The sequence below is a fragment of the Salmo salar genome, chromosome ssa02 (assembly GCF_905237065.1).
Source record: "Salmo salar chromosome ssa02, Ssal_v3.1, whole genome shotgun sequence".
Lineage (NCBI taxonomy): Eukaryota > Metazoa > Chordata > Actinopteri > Salmoniformes > Salmonidae > Salmo > Salmo salar.
The window spans coordinates 14,218,094-14,242,941 of NC_059443.1; the positions used below are offsets into that span (position 1 = coordinate 14,218,094).

Sequence of the window (24,848 nt, forward strand, 5' to 3'; positions counted from 1 at the left end):
TCACCTGGACTCACTTATCACCTGTTCATTTCCTCCCCTATATTTGTCAGTTCCCCAGCTTTGTTCCCCGCTGCTGCATTGTATTGTTTTTTTGTCCTTAGTATTACTTTTCTGACGCTGTTCCTGTCTCGTTCCATGTTCGTTATTTATTAAATGTTTTACTCCCCATACCTGCTTCGTCTCTCAAGCGTCAACTCATGTGACAGGTGTGATGTTCGGATGTACCGATCCTGTGCAGGTGTTGTTACACATGGTCTGCCACTGCGAGGACGATCAGCTGTCCATTGTGTGTCCCTGTAGCGCTGTCTTAGGCGTCTCACAGTATGGACATTGCAATTTATTGCCCTGGCCACATCTGCAGTCCTCATGCCTCCTTGCAGCATGCCTAAGGCACATTCACACAGATGAGCAGGGACCCTGGACATCTTTCTTTTGGTGTTTTTCAGAGACAGAAGAAAGGCCTCTTTAGTGTCCTAAGTTTTCATAACTGTGACCTTAATTGCCTACCATCTGTAAGCTGTTAGTGTCTTAACGACCATTCCACAGGTGCATGTTCATTAATTCTTTATGGTTCATTGAACAGTCCTGAAAAGGGACGTTTCTTTTTTTGCTGAGTTTATTTCCTTTGTTGGACCAGTCACTCGACTATCTTCTCAATAAAATAGATCATCTTGGTAAGTAGCAATCTGCCAATAAAGACACTGAGAAAGGCCAGCACTTATTTAATGGGAATCTGTCTGCATTTAAAAACAACATTAGCTATTCCACAGTGTCTCCATGCAGACATAGTTGTCCCCAAAATGACACTAATTTTAAGGCCATCTGTGGGTTCAGCAGATGGAAGAAATGTCATATTAGTCAGATTCCATCTGATCACAACCGTCCTTCACATCCATAACAGAAACAGGATGATAAATGTTCTGGAACCATCTGCCAATGAGATTTAGACATCAGGTTAGAAAAAGTGGTGGGCGGAAGAAGGATGGAATGAGTATGTGAATGAGAGCGAGTTGTGAATCACCTTGCACTGATTGAGAATGACGATACCAGAGTTCTTGTAATTCTTCTTCTTGATCTGATACTTGGGGTTTATACACTCCCATTGGACCTGGCGTTGATCAAATATAAAAAAAACACTATCACAATAAGTACAGTATCATCCCTACAGTATGTGACTTGGTGGAGGGATACTGACTGTGCTAAACAGAGATTAAAAGCATCATAAAAAAAATACTATATCGGCCCATTGGATAACATGGAGCGATGGTAGTGGAGGCCAGACAATGGAGTGAAAGAAAACAATACAATCCACAGAAATGAGAAGTGGCAAGGAAATGGTACTGTGGAGCGTGTTAGGGAGAATAATTAGCAAATCCAAATAACAGCCTGACGAGGTTTGGTTTCTGGATCGTTTGTTCGTCACTAATGAGGGGAGCGTTATCCATTCATGACTGTACAGATTAGCCCAGTCATTTTAATCTTCTGCTCAAAAACAGAAAACAGCTCCTGTGTTAAAATCCACCACTTTTCCTCTAAGAGTCATGGGAGAGAAAAACAAAACATCAGTCACCTAATCGTCTCAGGGACAGTCTGTCCATGCTGTTCTCAGTTCACTTTAGCTTACAAAACCGATTATATAACCATTATCGTAAAAGTGGATACCCAACTAGTTGTAGCTCCATGAATGATTGGCAGATAATGGGTAAAAAAAAACTAGATATCTCCATCAGCCAAATCACCAGTTTCAGTAGGAGTCAGCAACCCTTGTGTATCCTACAGCATATGTGGCATTGGAGTCTAATGAAATGGGCCTTACTGTAATGGGTTTAATGCCAGCAGGTCCTGCAGTCTTCTTAAATTCCATGAAGGAGCCAATTAGTGGTGTGACCGGCCTTTAAAAGCTTGCTGCATTTGAGGCCCAAGCACTGTAGGGTTTATTTAGACTACGAAGTGAGCCACATTGTAATATAATTAGCCTAGAAGCCTCAGCCTGGAGCTCCTTTTGTGTGCTAATGAAGACACAGCTGTCTGCCTGGGCCGGTCGGCGTGATGAAGGAGAGCCGTCCAGTGTTGCACGGCCGTACGGGTTGTCACCAGTCATCCTCACCATGAACGTCGACTAATTAAATGCATTCTTTCTTGTTCTTGTTCCAAGGGAAGCTGTTCGGTTTTCAAAACTCTGGACATTAGATAAATGCCTTCAAAAAGAAAACACTAGAGCATGGCTTAAAACCTGTTAAGGATAGGGGGCAGTATTTTCACGTTCGGATGAAAAACGTGCGCAAATTAAACTGCCTGCTTCTCAGACTCAGAAGGTAGGATATGCATATTATTAGTAGATTTGGATAGAAAACACTCTGAAGTTTCTAAAACTATTGAATGATGTCTGTGAGTATAACAGAACTCGTATGGCAGGCAAAAATCTGAGAAAAATCCAACCAGGAAGTGGGAAATCTGAGAATTTGAGTTTTTCTTTTGAATCCTTATCGAAACTACAGTGTCTGTGGGGTCACGTTGCACTTCCTAAGGCTTCCATTGGCTGTCAACAGCCTTTAGAAACTTGTTTCATCCGTCTCCTGTTACTGGGCAGAGAATAGGAGCTCAGTCTATCAGTGGACTGCCTGAGGACAAAGGACTTGGTTATGCGCAAGCACACGAGCACACCGTTCCTTCTTTTTCTTCTGGAATGAATACGCTATTGTCCGGTTGGAATATTATCGACGTTTTATGTTAAAAAGACCCTAAGGATTGATTGTAAATAACGTTTGACATGTTTCTACGAACGGTAATGGAACATTTTGACTTTTCGTGTCTGGATTTACGCTCGCGCATTATGCCTTTGGATAGTGATCTGAACGCGTGAACAAAAGGAGGTATTTGGACATAAATATGGAGTTTTTTGAACAAAACAAAAATTTCTTGTGGAAGTAGGAGTCCTGGGAGTGCATCCTGACGAAGATCAGCAAAGGTAAGTGAATATTTATAATACTAATTCTGAGTTTAGTTGACTCCAGAACTTTGCTGGTATCTGTATAGCTTGCTTTGATGGTTGAGCTCTGTACTCAGAATATTAAAAAATGTGCTTTCGCCGTAAAGCTATTTTGAAATCTAACACAGCGGTTGCATTAAGGAGAAGTGTGTCTATAATTCTTTCAATAACTGTTGTAAAGTTTATCAACGTTTATGATGAGTATTTTTGTAAATTGATGTGCTCATTCACCAGAAGTTTTGGGTGGCAATACATTTTCTGAACATCACGCGCCAATCACGCCGCAATGTAAAATGGGGTTTTTGGATATAAATATGAACTTCATCTAACAAAACATACATGTATTGTCTAACATTGAGTCCTGGGAGTGTCATCTGATGAAGATCGTCAAAGGTTAGTGATTCATTTTAGCTGCATTTCTGGTTTTTGTGATGCCTCTCCTTGCTTGGAAAATGGCTGTGTGGTTTTTCTTGTGAAGTTGATGTCCTAACATAATCTAATGTTTTGCTTTCGCCGTAAAGCCTTTTTGAAATCGGACAATGTGGTTGGATAAACGAGAAGATTATCTTTAAAAGGGTGTATAATAGTTGTATGTTTGAGAAAATTGAATTATGAGATTTTTTGTATGCTGTTTTGTATTTTGCGCCCATCTATTACATTGGCTGTTGAGCGAGGGGTTCCGCTAGCGGAACTTCTGTCCATAACAGGTTATTAAAGGCATTATTCAGAACTCGTAAATACCAAACATAAAACTTAAAATGTCTTAAAACAGTCTCCTCAAACTGTCTCTTTAAGTGGTGATGAAGGCTGATCTCTATTAAAACAGTAAAAAATAAATCTGTCTATATCAAAGTGCCTTCAATTGAAATCAAGGTAAAGTACCCTTTGACCTTTCAAACATCACTGAGAGTCATGGCTCAAAGGAAAAGTTTTAACGGTATCCTTGGGATGTCCCAACTATGATGTCATCCCATTGAAGTTGAAATTTTAAATGGTTAAGGTAAGGGTTATGGTTGTTAGGGTGAGGGTAGGGGTTAAGGTTAGGGTAGGAATGTCCCAAGGATGCCGAATATCACTAACCATGGCTCAATGGATCCATTACCAAGCATTCTGAGCTGGAAGGAAACGGCAAGGATTCTTTCCCAAACACACCAGGCAGGACAGAACTTTCACTCTCCCACACTCTTGTCCTCCATACAGTGAAGGAGAGAGTGCTGATTTCTGAATTACACTGGCACAGAGAGAGAGAAAGAGGGGACAGTGGCTACCGGATGATGGGGAGGCTCCTGGCTGAGAGAGATCCATTGTCATTTGTTTGGTTTTTCCTGAAGGCTTCTGTCCTACTCTTCCCTGTGGAGTGCTGATATATCCACAGCACCCAATGAGAGAAGTAAGTATGTCCTCCGGGGGGAAAAAAATGTCCTGAGCCCCAAAATTTGGTCACGTCCCCCAGAGAGAGGAAGCTACCCACTGGTCACGTCCCCCAGAGAGAGGAATCTACCCTCTGGTCACATCCCCCAGAGAGAGGAAGCTACTCTGGTCACATCCCCCAGAGAGAGGACGCTACCCTCTGGTCACATCCCCCAGAGAGAGGAAGCTACTCTGGTCACATCCCCCAGAGAGAGGACGCTACTCTCTGGTCACATCCCCCAGAGAGAGGACACTACCCTCTGGTCACATCCCCCAGAGAGAGGACTCTACCCTCTGGTCACATCCCCCAGAGAGAGGACACTACCCTCTGGTCACATCCCCCAGAGAGAGGACACTACCCTCTGGTCACATCCCCCAGAGAGAGGAAGCTACTCTCTGGTCACATCCCCCAGAGAGAGGACACTACCCTCTGGTCACATCCCCCAGAGAGAGGACACTACCCTCTGGTCACATCCCCCAGAGAGAGGACACTACCCTCTGGTCACATCCCCCAGAGAGAGGAAGCTACTCTCTGGTCACATCCCCCAGAGAGAGGAAGCTACTCTCTGGTCACATCCCCCAGAGAGAGGACACTACCCTCTGGTCACATCCCCCAGAGAGAGGAAGCTACTCTCTGGTCACATCCCCCAGAGAGAGGACACTACTCTCTGGTCACATCCCCCAGAGAGAGGAAACTACCCTCTGGTCACATCCCCCAGAGAGAGGAAACTACTCTCTGGTCACATCCCCCAGAGAGAGGACGCAAGATAAACCTTCAGAGGAGTTGGATGAAAACAAATCTCCAGTCGGCAACCCACATGAGCTCTGCCTCTCTAACCCACTTTCTCTCTGCTCTGACATATCATCTGGAAAGACATACTTTGCAGTGAGTACAGAACCGTATCAGAGTCTGATTCCTACAGTCTGATAAGTCTTAGGTATATAATAATTACCATGTTTCCAGATGGGCTAGTAAAATGAGTAGGTAGATGTTGTCATGACATTGCCCTCTTTGGACACAGCGAGCACCATCCCCCTCCCTCTGCACCAGCCCTTTTCTATGCACCATCCCCCTACCTCTGTCTCCCACACCCAGGCTGCTGTGGTCAGAAGAGGTCGTAAATTCCTATGAGGAGACCCTCTCCTCATGGCCACAGTATAGAGAGAGAGTGAGTTTTCATAGAGAGGACAAAGGAATTTATTCCACCTCACAGAACTGGAGAACCGAACGACATTTCTGTTCTGGAGAAGGTATAAAAGGTCAGTGAAGAATCCAGCTACGAACTGGTCCGTTTGGTACAATTTTGTGAAACTCATGAGAGACAATACCGCCACATTACCATAACCATGTTTATAGGATTCTCAGGTATGTGACTTACATCTAATGGTTGTATAAAATGAATGAATAAGGATGAAGCTATTTGTGAGATGATGGGATGCTATGTAATGATGTTAATGTGAGAGAATTGTATTTCTGTTTAACCTGTTAGGGCTAGGGGGCAGTATTGACACGGCTGGATAAAAAACATACCCGATTTAATCTGGTTACCACTCCTACCCAGTAACTAGAATATGCATATACTTATTACATATGGATAGAAAACACCCTACATTTTCTAAAACTGTTTGAATGGTGTCTGTGAGTATAACAGAACTCAAATGGCAGGTCAAAACCTGAGAGATTCCTTTACAGGAAGTGGCCTGTCTGACCATTTTTTGAACTTCTTTTCCATCTCTATCATTTACTAAGGATCTCTGCTCTAACGTGACACTTCCCACGTCGTCCATAGGCGCTCAGAGCCCGGGAAAAAACAGAATGTCGTCATCCCAGCCCCAGGCTGAAACACATTATCGCCTTTCTCAAGTGGCCGATCAAGGGACACTGGGCTTAGGCGTGTGACCCGACCGCCCCCGCCTTTGGGATTTTTTCCTCTGTTTGCCGAAAAGGAGATTCCCTGTCGGAATATTATCGCTTTTCTACGAGAAAAATGGCGTAAAAATTGGTTTTAAACAGCGGTTGACATGCTTCGAAGTACGGTAATGGAATATTTAGAATTTTATTGTCACGAATTGCGCCATGCGCGCGACACTTCTTTACTATTTCGGATAGTGTCTGGAACGCACGAACAAAACGCCGCTATTCGGATATAACGATGGATTATTTTGGACCAAACCAACATTTGTTATTGAAGTAGCAGTCCTGGGTGTGCATTCTGACGAAGACAACAAAAGGTAATCAAACTTTTATAATAGTAAATATGATTATGGTGAGTGCTAAACTTGCCGGGTGTCTAAATAGCGAGCCCGTGATGCCTGGGCTATGTACTTAGAATATTGCAAAATGTGCTTTCACCAAAAAGCTATTTTAAAATCGGACATATCGAGTGCATAGAGGAGGTCTGTATCTATAATTCTTAAAATAATTGTTATGCTTTTTGTGAACGTTTATCGTGAGTAATTTAGTAAAATGTTAGCGAATTCCCCGGAAGTTTGCGGGGGTATGCTAGTTCTGAACGTCACATGCTAATGTAAAAAGCTGGTTTTTGATATAAATATGAACTTGATTGAACAAAACATGCATGTATTGTATAACATAATGTCCTAGGGTTGTCATCTGATGAAGATCATCAAAGGTGAGTGCTGCATTTAGCTGTCTTCTGGGTTTTGGTGACATTATATGCTGGCTTGAAAAATGGGTGTCTGATTATTTCTGGCTTGGTACTCTGCTGACATAATCTAATGTTTTGCTTTCGTTGTAAAGCCTTTTTGAAATCGGACAGTGTGGTTAGATTAACGAGAGTCTTGTCTTTAAATAGCTGTAAAATAGTCATATGTTTGAGAAATTGAAGTAATAGGATTTTTAATGTTTTGAAAATCGCGCTACTGGCTGCAAGTGGCTGTTACGTAGGTGGGACGAATTCGTTAAAGTTTCACTAAGTCCTTGGCACGTCCCCAGGGGCACAGACAGGACCTGGCATCATGAGACAGCCTTTTTGATGTTCCGAATAAAACCCCCACCTAGGTTTTCTATCACCAGACCAGCTTACCTCGATAACGAGAGGGCAAAGGTTTGAGAGGAGACCAACTTACCTCAATAACGAGAGGGCCAAGGTTTGAGACCATGCATTTCTCTTGCTGAACTTTTAACCATACCACGTGGTTAAACTCTTAGACTATCAATACCGACAGAATAAGAACAAGTCTTTGATATTAATTACTAGTCTGCAGCTAGGAATTCGGTATCATTGAACGCGAAGACCAATAACCGCCGAAACAGCTATTCTATAACGACATGAATGAATGTTACTCTGAACTATCCATTCTAACCACGACAGAGAGAGAGCGAGAGAGGGCGGACAGACTCTCCAACAGAAACAAACTTTTCAACAGAGATCCCGACGACACACTGAGCATAAATATATATATATATTGATTGCAATTGTTCCTGAATGAGTGAGCATTCTTGTGCAAAGGATTAGCATTTCAATTGTTATAATTATCAACTCTGTAGTGCCTTCTCAGCTGACCCCCACTCCCCTTTTGTCTAACAAGCCGCCATGCCGGTTTAGCCCACTAGGGCACATTCTCCTATCATTTCCTTGTAAACATATCTACTGTTTGTTATGCATTTCTGTGAATTACCTAGTTAGTAAATAAATGATTTTAAGACAATTGATGTATGGATGACTCATAGTGAAGACTGGGTTCGTGCAGATAACCAACAATTTACGACGTTTGGAATGAGACTAACGTGAGGTAAATAATAATTCATTAATTCGAAGACTAATTGATCAGATATTAAAATATCTGAAAGTTATATTAGGAAAATTATAACTTTGTAATCTGAATATTTTCCTTGGTGCCCCGACTTCCTAGTTAATTACAGTTACATGATTAATCAGGTTAATTGCGTAATAATAATTACAGAGAGTTATTTGATAAATACGTCTTCAGTTTTAATGATGCCAAAGACACGACAATGTACACCCCAAAAATTGTTTGTGACTTAATTTCTTTTTCTCATTTGACAAATTCCAGATGCTACAAGCATGATGATAATGAAAAGATATGGATGCATTGTCACATTGTATAAATTATTGGAGACAAGCACAGGAATACGTAATAGGGGGTTTTAATACTCCACCCAAATTACACAACATGCCATGAGAAGCTCAAAACAAACACGTATACAAACACACAAGGATGTAACCCAAACAAAAGAGCGAGGTTAAACCTCTAATAAATACACAGGACGAGACCCGGAATAACAATGCACGGGACGAGACCCGGAATAACACTGCATGGGACCCGTAATAACAATTGCATAAAACACGCAGCACGAACGCCAAAACACAGGTACTCACAGGACCAACAGACATGGTAACAATAATCGACCAGGACAATGTGGAACAGAGGGCACATATATACAATTACTAATCAGGAAAAATGGTAACCAGGAGTGTGTAATTAGACAGTTCAGTGAAGTCTAGAAGGCCGGTGATGTAGAACTCCGGAACTGGTGCAAGGAATGAGCAGAAGTACCGGGAGAATCCATGACAGGCATCTAGAAATGATCATTTTACAAACCTGATTGATGCCCTCGCTACCTAAAAGAAAAACACTCAACGCTATCTAAAAAAAAACAGCCAACCCCACTTATAAACTCACACAACACCTGTACAGCCTACCTGTCTCCCATCCATTGCCCCTCTCATCTCTTTGAATGTGGCCTGATATTCACCAATATAGTCGTGCTTCCCATTGGAGTCCCAGTCCCACACTGTGCACTGATAGAGAGAGAGAGAGAGAGAGAGAGAGAGAGAGAGAGAGAGAGAGAGAGAGAGAGAGGGGGGGGAGCGAGAGAGCAATAAGAGAAGAGAGAAAGAGTAGGTTAGAAAAAGTGATTTCAGTTAATGAACAAATACTACGGTGTCAATATGAACATATCACCTAACCTATCTGTGAATACTGCAGTTGAACAAGATCTCCAGACTGAATGTGACTAACTTTGTGGTGTCATGTAGATTCTGGCATGGTTGAAAGCTCTTCCCCTGGTGTTCACACTTATTACAACTCACTGGGACCAGTTTCAGAAAACTAGAGCAGACTCCCCTGTGATGCTTCTCTATTAATAAATCAGTAAGGCGACATTTCTGGAGTTTTAATAGTCTCATGAAATATAGAATTGAGGATGTGAAAGAAGGCTTTTGACGAAAGACAGAGAGATAGAGCATTGAATTTGTGTGTGTATGTTAATTTTGTTTAACATACATTTTTAAATGAATTACTACACTTAATTTCTAAGCACACGTTTTATCATAATTTCTTATAAAAAGATCTGTCAGTGGTATTTTGCAGAGGGGGAACACTAACTGGACCAGGCAAAGAGTACCCCCTCACCCCCCCTCCCTTTTCTCCTTAGTAAGTGGTTTCTTCCAAGGTGCGCCACCGAGCAAAGATATGTTAGGCAGGTCGCTAGATACTCTTGTGCATGCAGACAGTATCATCAGTTGAGGACGAGAAAGAATGTTGAGTTATATGCACAGCGTTTGATTTGATTTTAGCTGCCAGTGATGGGCAGGACTCGCAGGAGGTATGTTTGTAAATCGTTGTCCAGGTCGTTGTCCTGTTGGAAGGTGAACCTTCATCTGTCACGTTCTGACCTGTAAAGGTGTTATTTGTTAGTGTTTAGTATGGTCAGGACGCTGCAGGGGGTATTTTGTTTATATGTTTCGGGGATTGTTAGTCTATGTGTATAGACAAGGGGTGTTTGACTAGAGTGGTCTAGAGTTTTGGTATATGTTCTATGTTAGGGCATTTTCTGTTTATTCTAGTCACTCTGTTTCTATGTGCAGTTTTGTTTCTTGACCTTCAATTGGAAGCAGCGGCTCCTCGTTGCTTCTGATTGAAGGTCCTATAATTAGGGGTGTGTTTGTATTGTGGATTGTGGGTAGTTGTATTCTGTTTTGTGCTATTCACCTGACAGAACTGTTAGTGTCGTTTTCGTTAATTGTATACGTGGTTCATTTGTTTCTCCTTCTTCAATATTAAAAAAAGATGAGTATGCACTTCCTTGTTGCGTCTTGGTCCTCTACACACGACACGCGTTACATCATCCCAGAGGTCCTGAGTGCTCTTGAGCAGATTTTCATCAAGGATCTCTCTATACTTTTCTCCATTCATCTTTTCCTCGATCCTGCTTGTCTCCCAGTCCCTGCTGCTGAAAAACATCCCCACAGCATGATGCTGCCACCACCATGCTTCACGGCCAGACGTGACGCTTGGCATTCAGGCTAAAGAGTTCAATCTTGGTTTCATCAGACCAGAGAATATTTTTTCTCATGGTCTGAGAGTCTTTAGCTGCCTTTTGACAAACTCCAAGCGGGATTTTATGTGCCTTTTTCTCAGGAGTGGCTTCCATCTGGCCACTCTACCATAAAGGCCTGATTGGTGGAGTGCTGCAGAGATGGTTGTCCTTCTGGAAGGTTCTCCCATCTCTACAGAGGAACTCTGGAGCTCTGTCAGAGTCACCATCGGGTTCTTGGTCACCTCCCTGACCAAGGCCGTTCTCCCCCGATTGCTTAGTGTGGCCGTGCGGCCAGCACTAGGAAGAGTCTTGGTGGTTATGAATGATGGAGGCTACTGTGTTCTTGGGGACCTGCAATGTTGCAGACATTTTTTGGTAAACTTCCCCAGATCTGTGCCTCGACACAATCCTGTCTCGGAGCTCTATGGACAATTCCGTTGACCTCATGGCTTGTTTTTTGCTCTGACATGCACTGTCAACTGTGGGACATTACATAGACAGGTGTGTCCCTTTCCAAATCATGTCCAATCAATTGAATTTACCACAGGTGGACTCCAATCAAGTTGTAGAAACATCTCAAGCATGATCAATGGAAACAGGAAGCACCTGAGCTCAATTTCGAGTCTCATAGCAAAGGGTCCTAATACTTATGTAAATCAGGTATTTCTGTTTTTTACTTTTAATAAACTTGCAACATTTCTAAACTATTTTTGCTTTGTCATTATGGGGTATTGTGTGTAGATAAGGCTGTAATGTAACAAAATGTGGAAAAAGGGATGGGGTCTGAATACTTTTCGAATGCACTGTATATACAGTAACAGTGTGGCAGTTGTACTAAACTCTTAAGGCATAACATTTGTCATAGAATCAATGTGCATCATTCATTAAAATGACATTTGAACAGGTAAAGAGGTATGCTTAGATAGCCTTCTTTTTTTCACTTCTTTTTATGTACATAATATTAGGCACAATGATTATGGCTCTAGATTACAGGAACAAGCTGTAAACACTAAATCCTCAGAATTACAGATGGGGGCTGGCCAGTCCCACACACACACACACAGCCTTCATCCTCACGTACCTCTAAAATAATGGGTGCATGAAGCCCCTGTTTGTGTGTGTGTTGCTGTGTGTGTGTGTGTGTGTGTGTGTTTCACATGGATCATAGATAAATAAACTGACCTCTGACCCTCATTTGGCCATTAGCTATGCTGAACATTCATCTATGATACACATTCACTACAGTGGCCATTCCAGGACAGCCTCCTACATCCATGGTTGTGTCAAGTGTCAGAACCGTGGCCTTGTAACGTCTGTTTAATACATGTGTTCAATTAATGCTCTTGTATTATACAGTTTGTGATAAGGAGGTTAACCTGAGCTAACATTAACAGCATCTTGTGAAAAGTCCCATTGGAAGGGAAGACATTTTATTATCCATTAAAACTAGAGGCATATTAACTCCACAGGGAATCATTCACTATCACTGCCTCTGACACCCACACACACACATACACCCACACACACCCACACATCCACACATACACCCACACCCCTAACACATATCCACCCACACCCCACACACTCGGTCATGCTTAAGTGGATATTATGGAATGGAAATCTGACACTGGGTTAAGGGGATCAGAAGGACATTGACACATGCTTGTCAGCCATCCGCATCTCTCTCCACAGCAACCTCTCTTTCCCTCTTAAGTAACCATGAATAATGCAAGGACAAGAGGGTCATTTCCCTTTGAAGGCCCTGTCTCTCAGCTCCATCCAGATACTGGGGTGGCAGGGTAGCCTAGTGGTTAGAGTGTTGGGCTAGTAACCTGAAAGGTTGCAAGTTCAAATTCCTCAGCTGACAAGGTACAGATCTGTTGTTCTGCCCCTGAACAAGGCAGTTAACCCACTGTTCCTAGGCCGTCATTGAAAATAAGAATTTGTTCTTAACTGACATGCCTTGTTAAATAAAGGTTTAAAAAAAATACCTCACCAGGTAGACGGTGAGACTCCTCATTGGGCTTGGCAAGGAGAGCTAAATTGGTGTCTTTTCTACACGACTCTCTTTTCCTCTGGTGAAAGGCTCAACCAATTGGGTAATAATGTCCAATTAACAAGAAGGGATATTCAGGGGGCAGGGAGGTTGAAAGGAAGGGTGGGACTTTCATCCAAAACCATTAGCTTCCCTCATTAACTAGAGAGAACTAGAAGAGCTGGGTCATATGGAAACTGCTTCAATATCAGAACACTGACATAATCTACTGTATGGATTCTAGAGATAAATATTCTAAACTCAAGTGTGCAGTTGAAATTACTAAAGAACTTCAAAGAACTTCTCACATTTCAATAAGATGATGACTGAGACCCAAAGGAAGAGATAGGTCTACCACCCTGCTTTCTAAGCATTTACATACTGTCACAATGTGTTAGTTTAGCTGACCGTTCCATTTCACAGATTTGTGTAATTTAACATTACTTTGAGATAGCCCTGGCTGGCAAAGGTCTTCGTTTTGTGTTAGGAGGGTATGGCTGAATATTATCTGTCTATTGATGGTTGTTGGGAACAATGCTCTTTGCTGCTCGCTGATGTGTCTGTGCTTTCCAGCAATGACACCGTTGGATCCAATAGTCACGATTGCTAGCCGTGCTTCAAATATAATGTTCCCTGACATGTTCTAACTGAGCTACCCCTATGATGCTACCATTATGGTCTACTATTATGATGCTACTATTATGATGCTACTATTATGGTCTACTATTATGATGCTACTATTATGATGCTACCATTATGGTCTACTATTATGATGCTACTATTATGATGCTACCATTATGGTCTACTATTATGATGCTACTATTATGATGCTACCATTATGGTCTCCTATTATGATGCTACATTATGGTCTCCTATTATGATGCTACATTATGGTCTCCTATTATGATGCTACCATTATGGTCTCCTATTATGATGCTACCATTATGGTCTACCATTATGGTCTACCATTATGATGCTACCATTATGGTCTACCATTATGATGCTACCACTATGGTCTACTATTATGATGCTACTATTATGATGCTACCATTATGGTCTACTATTATGATGCTACTATTATGAAGCTACCATTATGATGCTACCATTATGGTCTCCTATTATGATGCTACCATTATGGTCTACCATTATGATGCTACCATTATGGTCTACCATTATTATGCTACCATTATGGTCTACCATTATGATGCTACCATTATGGTCTACCATTATGATGCTACCATTATGGTCTACCATTATTATGCTACCATTATGGTCTACCATTATGATGCTACCATTATGGTCTACTATTATGATGCTACCATTATGGTTTACTATTAAGATGCTACCATTATGGTCTACTATTATGATGCTACTATTATGGTCTACTGTTATGATGCTACCATTATGATGCTACCATTATGGTCTACCATTATGATGCTACCATTATGGTCTACCATTATGATGCTACCATTATGGTCTCCTATTATGATTCTACCATTATGGTCTACCATTATGATGCTACCATTATGGTCTACCATTATTATGCTACCATTATGGTCTACCATTATGATGCTACCATTATGGTCTACCATTATGATGCTACCATTATGGTCTACCATTATGATGCTACCATTATGGTCTACCATTATTATGCTACCATTATGGTCTACCATTATGATGCTACCATTATGGTCTACTATTATGATGCTACCATTATGGTTTACTATTAAGATGCTACCATTATGGTCTACTATTATGATGCTACTATTATGGTCTACTGTTATGATGCTACCATTATGATGCTACCATTATGGTCTACCATTATGATGCTACCATTATGGTCTACCATTATGATGCTACCATTATGGTCTACTATTATGATGCTACCATTATGGTCTACTATTAAGATGCTACCATTATGGTCTACTATTATGATGCTACTATTATGGTCTACTTTTATGATGCTACCATTATGGTCTACTATTATGATGCTACCATTATGGTCTACTATTATGGTGCTACTATTATGATGTTACTATTATGGTCTACTATTATGATGCTACTATTATGATGCTACCATTATGGTCTACTATTATGATGCTACTATTATGATGCTACCATTATGTGCTACTATTATGATGTTACCATTATGGTCTACTATTATGGTGCTACTATTATGATGTTACTATTATGGTCTACTATTATGATGCTACTATTATGATGCTACTATTATGGTCTACTATTATGATGTTACTATTATGGTCTACTATTATGATGTTAATATTATGGTCTACTATTATGATGCTACTATTATGATGCTACCATTATGGTCTACTATTATGATGCTACTATTATGATGCTACCATTATGTGCTACTATTATGATGTTACCATTATGGTCTACTATTATGGTGCTACTATTATGATGTTACTATTATGGTCTACTATTATGATGCTACTATTATGATGCTACCATTATGGTCTACTATTATGATGCTACTATTATGATGCTACCATTATGTGCTACTATTATGATGTTACCATTATGGTCTACTATTATGGTGCTACTATTATGATGCTACCATTATGGTCTACTATTATGATGCTACTATTATGGTCTACTTTTATGATGCTACCATTATGGTCTACTATTATGATGCTACCATTATGGTCTACTATTATGGTGCTACTATTATGATGTTACTATTATGGTCTACTATTATGATGCTACTATTATGATGCTACCATTATGGTCTACTATTATGATGCTACTATTATGATGCTACCATTATGTGCTACTATTATGATGTTACCATTATGGTCTACTATTATGGTGCTACTATTATGATGTTACTATTATGGTCTACTATTATGATGCTACTATTATGATGCTACTATTATGGTCTACTATTATGATGTTACTATTATGGTCTACTATTATGATGTTAATATTATGGTCTACTATTATGATGCTACTATTATGATGCTACCATTATGGTCTACTATTATGATGCTACTATTATGATGCTACCATTATGTGCTACTATTATGATGTTACCATTATGGTCTACTATTATGGTGCTACTATTATGATGTTACTATTATGGTCTACTATTATGATGCTACTATTATGATGCTACCATTATGGTCTACTATTATGATGCTACTATTATGATGCTACCATTATGGTCTACTATTATGATGCTACTATTATGATGCTACCATTATGTGCTACTATTATGATGTTACCATTATGGTCTACTATTATGGTGCTACTATTATGATGCTACCATTATGGTCTACTATTATGATGCTACTATTATGGTCTACTTTTATGATGCTACCATTATGGTCTACTATTATGATGCTACCATTATGGTCTACTATTATGGTGCTACTATTATGATGTTACTATTATGGTCTACTATTATGATGCTACTATTATGATGCTACCATTATGGTCTACTATTATGATGCTACTATTATGATGCTACCATTATGTGCTACTATTATGATGTTACCATTATGGTCTACTATTATGGTGCTACTATTATGATGTTACTATTATGGTCTACTATTATGATGCTACTATTATGATGCTACTATTATGGTCTACTATTATGATGTTACTATTATGGTCTACTATTATGATGTTAATATTATGGTCTACTATTATGATGCTACTATTATGATGCTACCATTATGGTCTACTATTATGATGCTACTATTATGATGCTACCATTATGTGCTACTATTATGATGTTACCATTATGGTCTACTATTATGGTGCTACTATTATGATGTTACTATTATGGTCTACTATTATGATGCTACTATTATGATGCTACCATTATGGTCTACTATTATGATGCTACTATTATGATGCTACCATTATGTGCTACTATTATGATGTTACCATTATGGTCTACTATTATGATGCTACTATTATGATGTTAATATTATGAGGCTACTATTATGAGGCTACTATTATGATGCTACCATTATGTGCTACTATTATGGTGCTAGTGGGCAAGGCAGCATGGGACTCACCATGTCCCACTGGATGATCAATACCAACAGACAAACAGGAAGCTCTTTCCCTGAAACCACTGGTTGTTAAGCAGTGGCCCTGTTTAATTTCAATACTTATTTAAAAAAGGTTTGCCGATACCGTGGGTGCAGTTAATATTGGTAGTAATATGGTCAGACAGTTTCTTAGCCTTCAACGTTTAAATGTGAATGATCTCTTTAGCTCCATGTCATTTCCTGCCCTGGGGTTAATTGCTGTTGGCCCCACCAACACACATCCAACCCTACAGTGACCTCATCACTCATACCCCTAAAGAGCACCACCGTGGCAACTGGGGCTGATTGAAATCTTGGGAGGGAGAGGAGAGGTGTGATTGGCAACATGGAGGGATTGGGACAAGAGGTAGGTGGGAGGGGAGTTGGGGGGGGGGCGTTGAGAGCTTAACCTCCTCCCACCACCCTCTCTTTTTCCTTGACTGGAGAGGAGGGAATGAAGAATAGAGGGAAGGAGAGAGAGAAAGAGAGAGAGAGAGAGAGAGAGAGAGAGAGAGACTCAGTGCCCCTAAACACAATGAGACACTGCAACAGCTCATTGTTGGTGCCTAAATGTTTAATGAAAAAGTCTTATTTGTTTAGAGCAGGCCCTTCAGGTGCGCATTAGACTAACTGTAGTTTAATGATTTAGTAATGCCAGGGAGATAGAAAGGGGGAAAAAGGCAATAACACACACACACACACACACACACACACACACACACACACACACACACGAGGTAATAAAGGAAAAGGGGTAAGATGCCGACCATGTGAGACAGAGGGAGGGGGGCTGAAAGAGAACATGAGAGGGATGAAAGAGGAGTTATAAAGGTGGTGGGGGCGGGGCGTTTGAGAGGCTCTCTCTTTCCACTCCCCTGGTCTAATAGACGTCCTCCGTCCTCCGTATGATCAGGCCAAGCCACAAAGGACTCGTCTAGAGAGCCCTCAAACTCAACTCTGGACCTCGAAGCCAGTTCATTTTTACATTGTTCCCCTCTAATCAGGGACTGATTGACTGGAGAGGAGGGAATGAAGAATAGAGGGAAGGAGAGAGAGAGACTAATCAGGGACTGATTTAGACCTGGGACACCAGGTGGGTGGTATTAATTATCAGGTAGAACAGAAAACCAGGGGTAAGAGTTGAATACCCCTGCTATAGAGAATCCCCTTCATCCCTAGTCCAGCCCTCCCTCCTGACTCTAGTAGACAAACCCCTTATAGGATTGAGGCCATGGTGCTGAAATCTGTATTGCTCACCTGCCAGTCAATCCACTACTGTGGCAAAAGTGGTCAATCAGGTCCCCTGGGCTGGCAAGAAGACATAGAGCCAAGCACATACATACATACAATCAATCAGACAGACACATCTATACCTTTAGAGGCCTGTCATGGTCTCCACTGCAAAGGGAATTCAGGGAAGTCTTGAAGGTTTTCCACACCGGGTTAAGGTTGTTCATAACAGTCTGTGAGTGAAACAGGAAAGAGAAAAGTAAGTAAGCTAAAGTAACAAGGTCCTGCAGTGCCTAGCTCCATTCCCACTCCCCAGGTGCGCTCATTTGTTGACTTCTGTAACCGTAAAAGCCTTGGTTTCATGCATGTTAACATTAGAAGCCTACTCCCTAAGTTTGTTTTACTCACTGCTTTAGCACACTCTGCCAACCTTCTTCAAAGGGGGTGACACTCTAGACCCAAATTCTAGACCCAAACAGATTACCGACCATTTCGAATCCCACCGTACCTTATCCGCTATGCAATCTGGTTTCAGAGCTGGTCATGGGTGCACCTCAGCCACGCTCAAGGTCCTAAACGACATCATAACCACCATCGATAAGAGACATTACTGTGCAGCCGTATTCATCGACCTGGCTAAGGCTTTCGACTCTGTCAATCACCGCATTCTTATTGGCAGACTCGACAGCCTTGGTTTCTCAAATGATTGCCTCGCCTGGTTTACCAACTTCTCTGATAGAGTTCAGTGTGACAAATCGGAGGGCCTGTTGTCCGGACCTCTGGCAGTTTCTATGGGTGTGCCAGAGGGTTCAATTCTCGGGCCGACTCTCTTCTCTGTATACATTAATGATGTTGCTATTGCTGCTGGTGATTCTCTGATCCACCTCTACGCAGATGACACCATTCTGTATACTTCTGGCCCCTCTTTGGACACTGTGTTAACTAACCTTCAGATGAGCTTCAATGCCATACAACTCTCCTTCCGTGGCATCCAACTGCTCTTAAATACAAGTAAAACTTAATGCATGCTATTCAATCGATCACTGCCCGCACCTGCCCGCCCGTCCAGCATCACTACTCTGGACGGCACTGACTTAGAATATGTGGGCAACTACAAATACCTGGGTGTCTGGTTAGACTGTAAACTCTCCTTCCAGACTCACATTAAGCATCTCCAATCCAAAATTAAATCTAGAATTGGCTTCCTTTTTCGCAACAAAGCATCCTTCACTCATGCTGCCAAACATACCCTCGTAAAACTGACCATCCTACCGATCCTCGACTTCGGCGATGTCATCTATAAAATAGCCTACAACACTCTACTCAGCAAACTGGATGCAGTCTATCACAGTGCCATCCGTTTTGTCACCAAAGCCCCATACACTACCCACCATTACGACCTGTACACTCTCGTTGGTTGGCCCTCGCTTCATACTCGTCGCCAAACCCACTGGCTACAGGTTATCTACAAGTCTCTGCTAGGTAAAGCCCCGCCTTATCTCAGCTCACTGGTCACCATAGCAGCACCCAGTCATAGCACGCGCTCCACCAGGTATATCTCACTGGTCACCCCCAAAGCCGATTCCTCCATTGGTCGTCTTTCCTTCCAGTTCTCTGCTGCCAATGACTGGAACGAACTGCAAAAATCTCTGAAGCTGGAGACTCATATCTCCTTCACTAGCTTTAAGCACCAGCTGTCAGAGCAGCTCACAGATCACTGCACCTGTACATAGCCCATCTGTAAACAGCCCATCTATCTACCTACCTCATCCCCATACTGTATTTATTTATTTATCTTGCTCCTTTGCACCCCAGTATCTCTACTTGCACATTCATCTTCTGCACATCTGCCATTCCAGTGTTGAATTGCTAAATTGTAATTACTTCACCACCATGGTCTATTTATTGCCTTAAATTACCTCATTTGCACTCACTATATATAGACTTTTTGTTTTCTTTTGTTCTACTGTATTATTGACTGTATGTTTTGTTTATTCCATGTGTAACTCTGTGTTGTTGCATGTGTCGAATTGCTATGCTTTATCTTGGCCAGGTCGCAGTTGCAAATGAGAACTTGTTCTCAACTAGCCTATCTGGTTAAATAAAGGTGAAATAAAAAATAAAAAAAAATAAAAAATGTATGTATCCGTTTGAACAAAACGACTGCTGGTTTTACCTCTGTTCTGTGCACAAGCTGTAGCGTGTCGTCATCGTTCATCCTGAAGATCTCCAGGAAAGGGTCTGATTTGCTAAAAAAGTCCTGCACAGAGAGATACACAGTGGACTTTCAGAAATACATCAACTACTATCTTAATGCCATGCTGAGGGATTGCAATATTTCCCTCCCAACCGCTTTGGCCCTTAAAACTGTGAAAGTGGTCAATAAAATACCTAACGTTGTTGTGAGGAAGATGGTTGCCATGTTGTCCCTATTAATGCGTTTATCAAAGTCAACAACACACTGAGGTCCTCTACAAACGCTCCTGTATGTGTATAGGTCATTTACATGGAATATATATTATACATAGAATATACTGTACTGACATCTATCTAACTCTCTGCCACTATATCTCTTCCTGAGAGGCTGGTCTCTCTCCTTCCTGTTCAATGATTCATAGAGCTGAGATGCAATCTGTAGGAGGGTTATCTCTGGTAACTCCCTAGACGGGTGCCAAAACTCCTGAACAGCTAAATTAGCTGAAGAAATACTGTAGCTCATACATAACTCCAGACCCTGAGGTTATAACTCGTTACAGTATACAGCTAAGATGCCTTTCAAATTGTCTTGGTACTTTTGACTAATCTAATAAGAGCAGCACTGAGAAGTAGAAAATCACAGATTGTTTTGGACAACAAATAGAAATGTAAAATTGCAGATTGCATTTCGAAAACACAACTCCTCAACATCATGACAAGGTTATTTCTGACCATGTCATCGCAAATTGTCTACAGTAAGATGGCGGCATAAGAAATGGCAGCCGTTTAACGTTTTGTTGCATTATTTGAAATTTATTTTATGATTCTGCCACCGTGTCTTACAGCAAAAAAAGAGCTTCTGGGTATCAGGACATGGATCGCTCACCTCGGATTAGACAAAGATTTTTTCTTCAACAAGCAGGACGCACAGGATGTACTTCAGACACCCGACAAGGCCAAAATCCCCGTCATTGGAAAGAGAAAGAGACGCAGGTATAGAGGATCCGCCAACGCCGAGTGGGAAAGCTGCTGTTACCATCAGTATTACTTGCCAACGTACAATCATTGAACAATAAATTAGACGAGGTACGATCACGAATATCCTACCAACAGGACAACAAAAACTGTAATATCTTATGTTTCACCAAATCGTGGCTGAATGACGACATGGATAACATTCAGCTGGTGGGATATACGCTGCACCGGCTAGATAGAACAGCACACTCCAAAGACGAGGGGGGTCTATGTACATTTACATTTTAGTAATTTAGCAGACGCTCTTATCCAGAGCGACTTACAGTAGTGAATGCATACATTAGTAAACAACAGCTGGTGCACAAAATCTAAGGAAGTCTCTAGATTTTGCTCGCCTGAAGTGGAGTATCTCATGATAGTGTTCATCTATATTTTTCGTGGCTGTTTATTTACCACCACAGATGGATGCTGGCACTAAGACCGCACTCAGTCAGATGTATAAGGTAATAAGCAAACAGGAAACTGCCCACCCATAGTCGGCACTTCTAGTGGCCGGGGACTTTAATGCAGGGAAACTTAAATCGTTTTACCTCATTTCTACCAGCATGTTAAATGTCAACCAGAGGGGAAAAAAATTCTAGATCACCTTTACTGCACACACAGAGACGCGTACAAAGCTCTCCCTCGCCCTCCTTTTGGCAAATCTGACAATAATTCTATCCCCCTGATTCCTGCTTACAAGCTAAAATTAAAGCAGGACGCACCAGTGACTCGGTCTATTAAAAAAGTGGTCAGATGAAGCAGATGCTAAACTACAGGACTGTTTTACTAGCACAGACTGGAATATGTTCCAGGATTCTTCCGATGGCATTGAGGTGCATCTAGGATGTCATCCCCACAGTGAAAGTACATACATAGCCAAACCAGAAGCCATGGATTACAGACCACATTCACACTGAGCTAAAGGGTAGGTGCGGAACTCTAACCTGGAAGCTGATAAGAAATCCTGCTATGCCCTCTGACGAACCATCAGACAGGCAAAACGCCAATAAAGGACTAAAATTGAATCGTACTACACCGGCTCCGATGCTCATCAGATGTGGCAGGTCCTGCAAACTATTACAGACTACAAAGTGAAGCACAGCCGCGAGCTGCCCAGTGACACGAGCCTACCAGACGAGCTAAATCACTTCAATGCTCGCTTGGAGGCATGCAACACTGAGGCAACACTGAGGTAGCCGATGTGAGTAAGACCTTTAAACAGGTCAACATTCACAAGTCATGTGCTGACCAACTGGCAGGTGTCTTCACTGACATTTTCAACATGTCCCTGATTGAGTCTGTAATACCAACATGTTTCAAGCAGACCACCATAATCCCTGTGCCCAAGAACACGATGGCAACCTGCCTAAATGACTACAGACCCGTAGCACTCAAGTCTGTAGCCGTGAGTGCAAGGCTGGTAATGGCTCACATTAACACCATTAGCCCAGAAACCCTAGACCCACTCCAATTTGCATAACGCTCAAACAGATCCACAGATGATGCAATCTCTATTGCACTCCACACTGCCCGTTCCCACCTGGACAAAAGAAACACCTACGTGAGAATACTATCCATTGACTACAGCTCAGCGTTCAACACCATAGTGCCCTCAAAGATCATCACTAAGCTAAGGATCCTGGGACTAAACACCTCCCTCTGCAACTGGATCCTGGACTTCCTGACGGGCCGCCCCCAGGTGGTGAGGGTATGTAGCAACACATCTGCCACGCTGATCCTCAACACTGGAGCACGTCAGGGGTGTGTGCTCAGTCCCCTCCTGTACTCCCTGTTTACCCACAACTGCATGGCCAGACACGACTCCAACACCATCATTAAGTTTGCAGACGACACAACAGTGGTAGGCCTGATCACCGACAACAACGAGACAGCCTATAGGGAGGAGGTCAGACACTTGGCCGTGTGGTACCAGAATAACAAACTATCCCTCAACGTAATCAAGACAAAGGAGATGATTGTGGACTACAGGAAAAGGAGAACCGAGGATGCCCTCATTCTCATCAACAGGTCTGTAGTGAAGCAGGTTGAGAGCTTCCTTGGTGTCCACATCACCAACAAACTAGAATGGTCCAAACACACCAAGACAGTCGTGAAGAGGGCACGACAAAACCTTTTCCCCCCCAGGAGACTGAAAAGATTTGGAATGGGTCCTCAGATCCTCAAAAGGTACAGCTACAACATCGAAAGCATCCTGACTGGTTGCATCACTGCCTGGTACGGCAACTGCTCGGCCTCCGACCGCAAGGCACTACAGAGGGTAGTGCGAACGGCCCAGTACATCACTGGGGCTAAGCTGCCAGCCATCCAGGAACTCTACACCAGGCGGTGTCAGAAGAAGTCCCTAAAAATTGTCAAAGACCCCAGCCACCCCAGTCATAGACTGTTCTCTCTGCTACTGCATGGCAAACGGTACCGGAGCGCCAAGTCTTGGTCCAAGAGGCTTCTAAACAGCTTTTACCCCAAAGCCATAAGACTCCTGAACAGGTAATCAAATGGCTACCCGGACTATTTGCATTGTGTGTCGTCCTCCCCCTGTCACGTCCTGACCATAGTAAGATGTTATTTTCTATGGTAGAGTAGGTCAGGGCGTGACAGGGGGTGTTTTGTGTTTTTCTATGTTTTGTATATCTATGTTTAGGTTCTAGTTTTTCTATTGCTATGTTGTTGTTTTTTGGGATGATCTCCAATTAGAGGCAGCTGGTCCTCGTTGTCTCTAATTTCTCACATTTTTTCCACCTGTGTTTGTGGGTCTTCTGTTTAGTTTATGTACCTGACGGAACTGTGCACTTTCGTTTTTTTCTCTTTGTTATTTTTCCTTTAGTGTTTTGAGTTATAATAAATATTCATCATGAGCAATCAACACTTTGGTCCCCTCTCTACGACAGCCGTTATACCCCCGTCCCCCCCAACCCCCTCTTTTATGCTGCTGCTACTCTCTGTTGATTATCTTTGCATAGTCACTTTAACTATACCTACATGTACATATTACCTTAATTCGCCTGACTAATCAGTGCCCCCGCACATTGGCTCTGTACCGGTACCCCTGTATACAGCCTCGCTGCTGTTATTTTTACTGTCATTTTACTTTTATTTTTTTTCTTTACTTATCTATTGTTTACCTAATACCTATTTTTTTTACTTAAATTGCACTGTTGGTTAGGGGCTTGTAAGTAAGCATTTCACTGTAAGGTGTACACCTGTTGTATTCGGCACACGTGACAAATAAACTTTGATTTGAATTGGGGCCACCAATGGTCATGATATATCCTGGTCTGGTTATGCACACCTGATGTGTGATCCTAGTACTACAATCAACTTGACTGGATGCTCCAGGAGAACAATTCCCTCAAAAGACCTGATGAACAGAATAAATCTGCAGTTCCAAAAACACGAAATCAATCATTTATAAACACAATTCTTACTGATAGGATAGTGATAGGAAAGTTAAGAGCAAATTGCTTTGATTGCATTTCTCCCTGCAGATGCAATGCTTAATTGCATTTTAGTGCTGGAATAATGTACTTTAGCACCTGTGGTGAGGGAAAACTTATTTCAGTTGAAGGCAGACACACACACACA

The 24,848-nt window shown here is 41.8% G+C and overlaps 1 protein-coding gene across 2 annotated transcripts in view; it reads right to left on the reverse strand.

Annotated features, from left to right (window-relative positions):
- The window catches only part of LOC106574097 (copine-4), a 106,937-nt gene that overhangs the window by 20,683 nt on the left and 61,406 nt on the right, over window positions 1–24,848 (reverse strand). The window contains exons 6-9 of one of the 2 annotated variants that reach the window (XM_045712913.1): window positions 20,212–20,295; window positions 18,179–18,268; window positions 9,088–9,186; window positions 1,022–1,108 (exon numbers count right to left, since the gene is read on the reverse strand). In XM_045712913.1, coding sequence (XP_045568869.1) covers window positions 1,022–1,108; window positions 9,088–9,186; window positions 18,179–18,268; window positions 20,212–20,295 — 360 coding nt within the window. The remainder of the gene's footprint in view (window positions 1–1,021; window positions 1,109–9,087; window positions 9,187–18,178; window positions 18,269–20,211; window positions 20,296–24,848) is intronic. The other variant, XM_045712914.1, reaches the window with a different exon arrangement.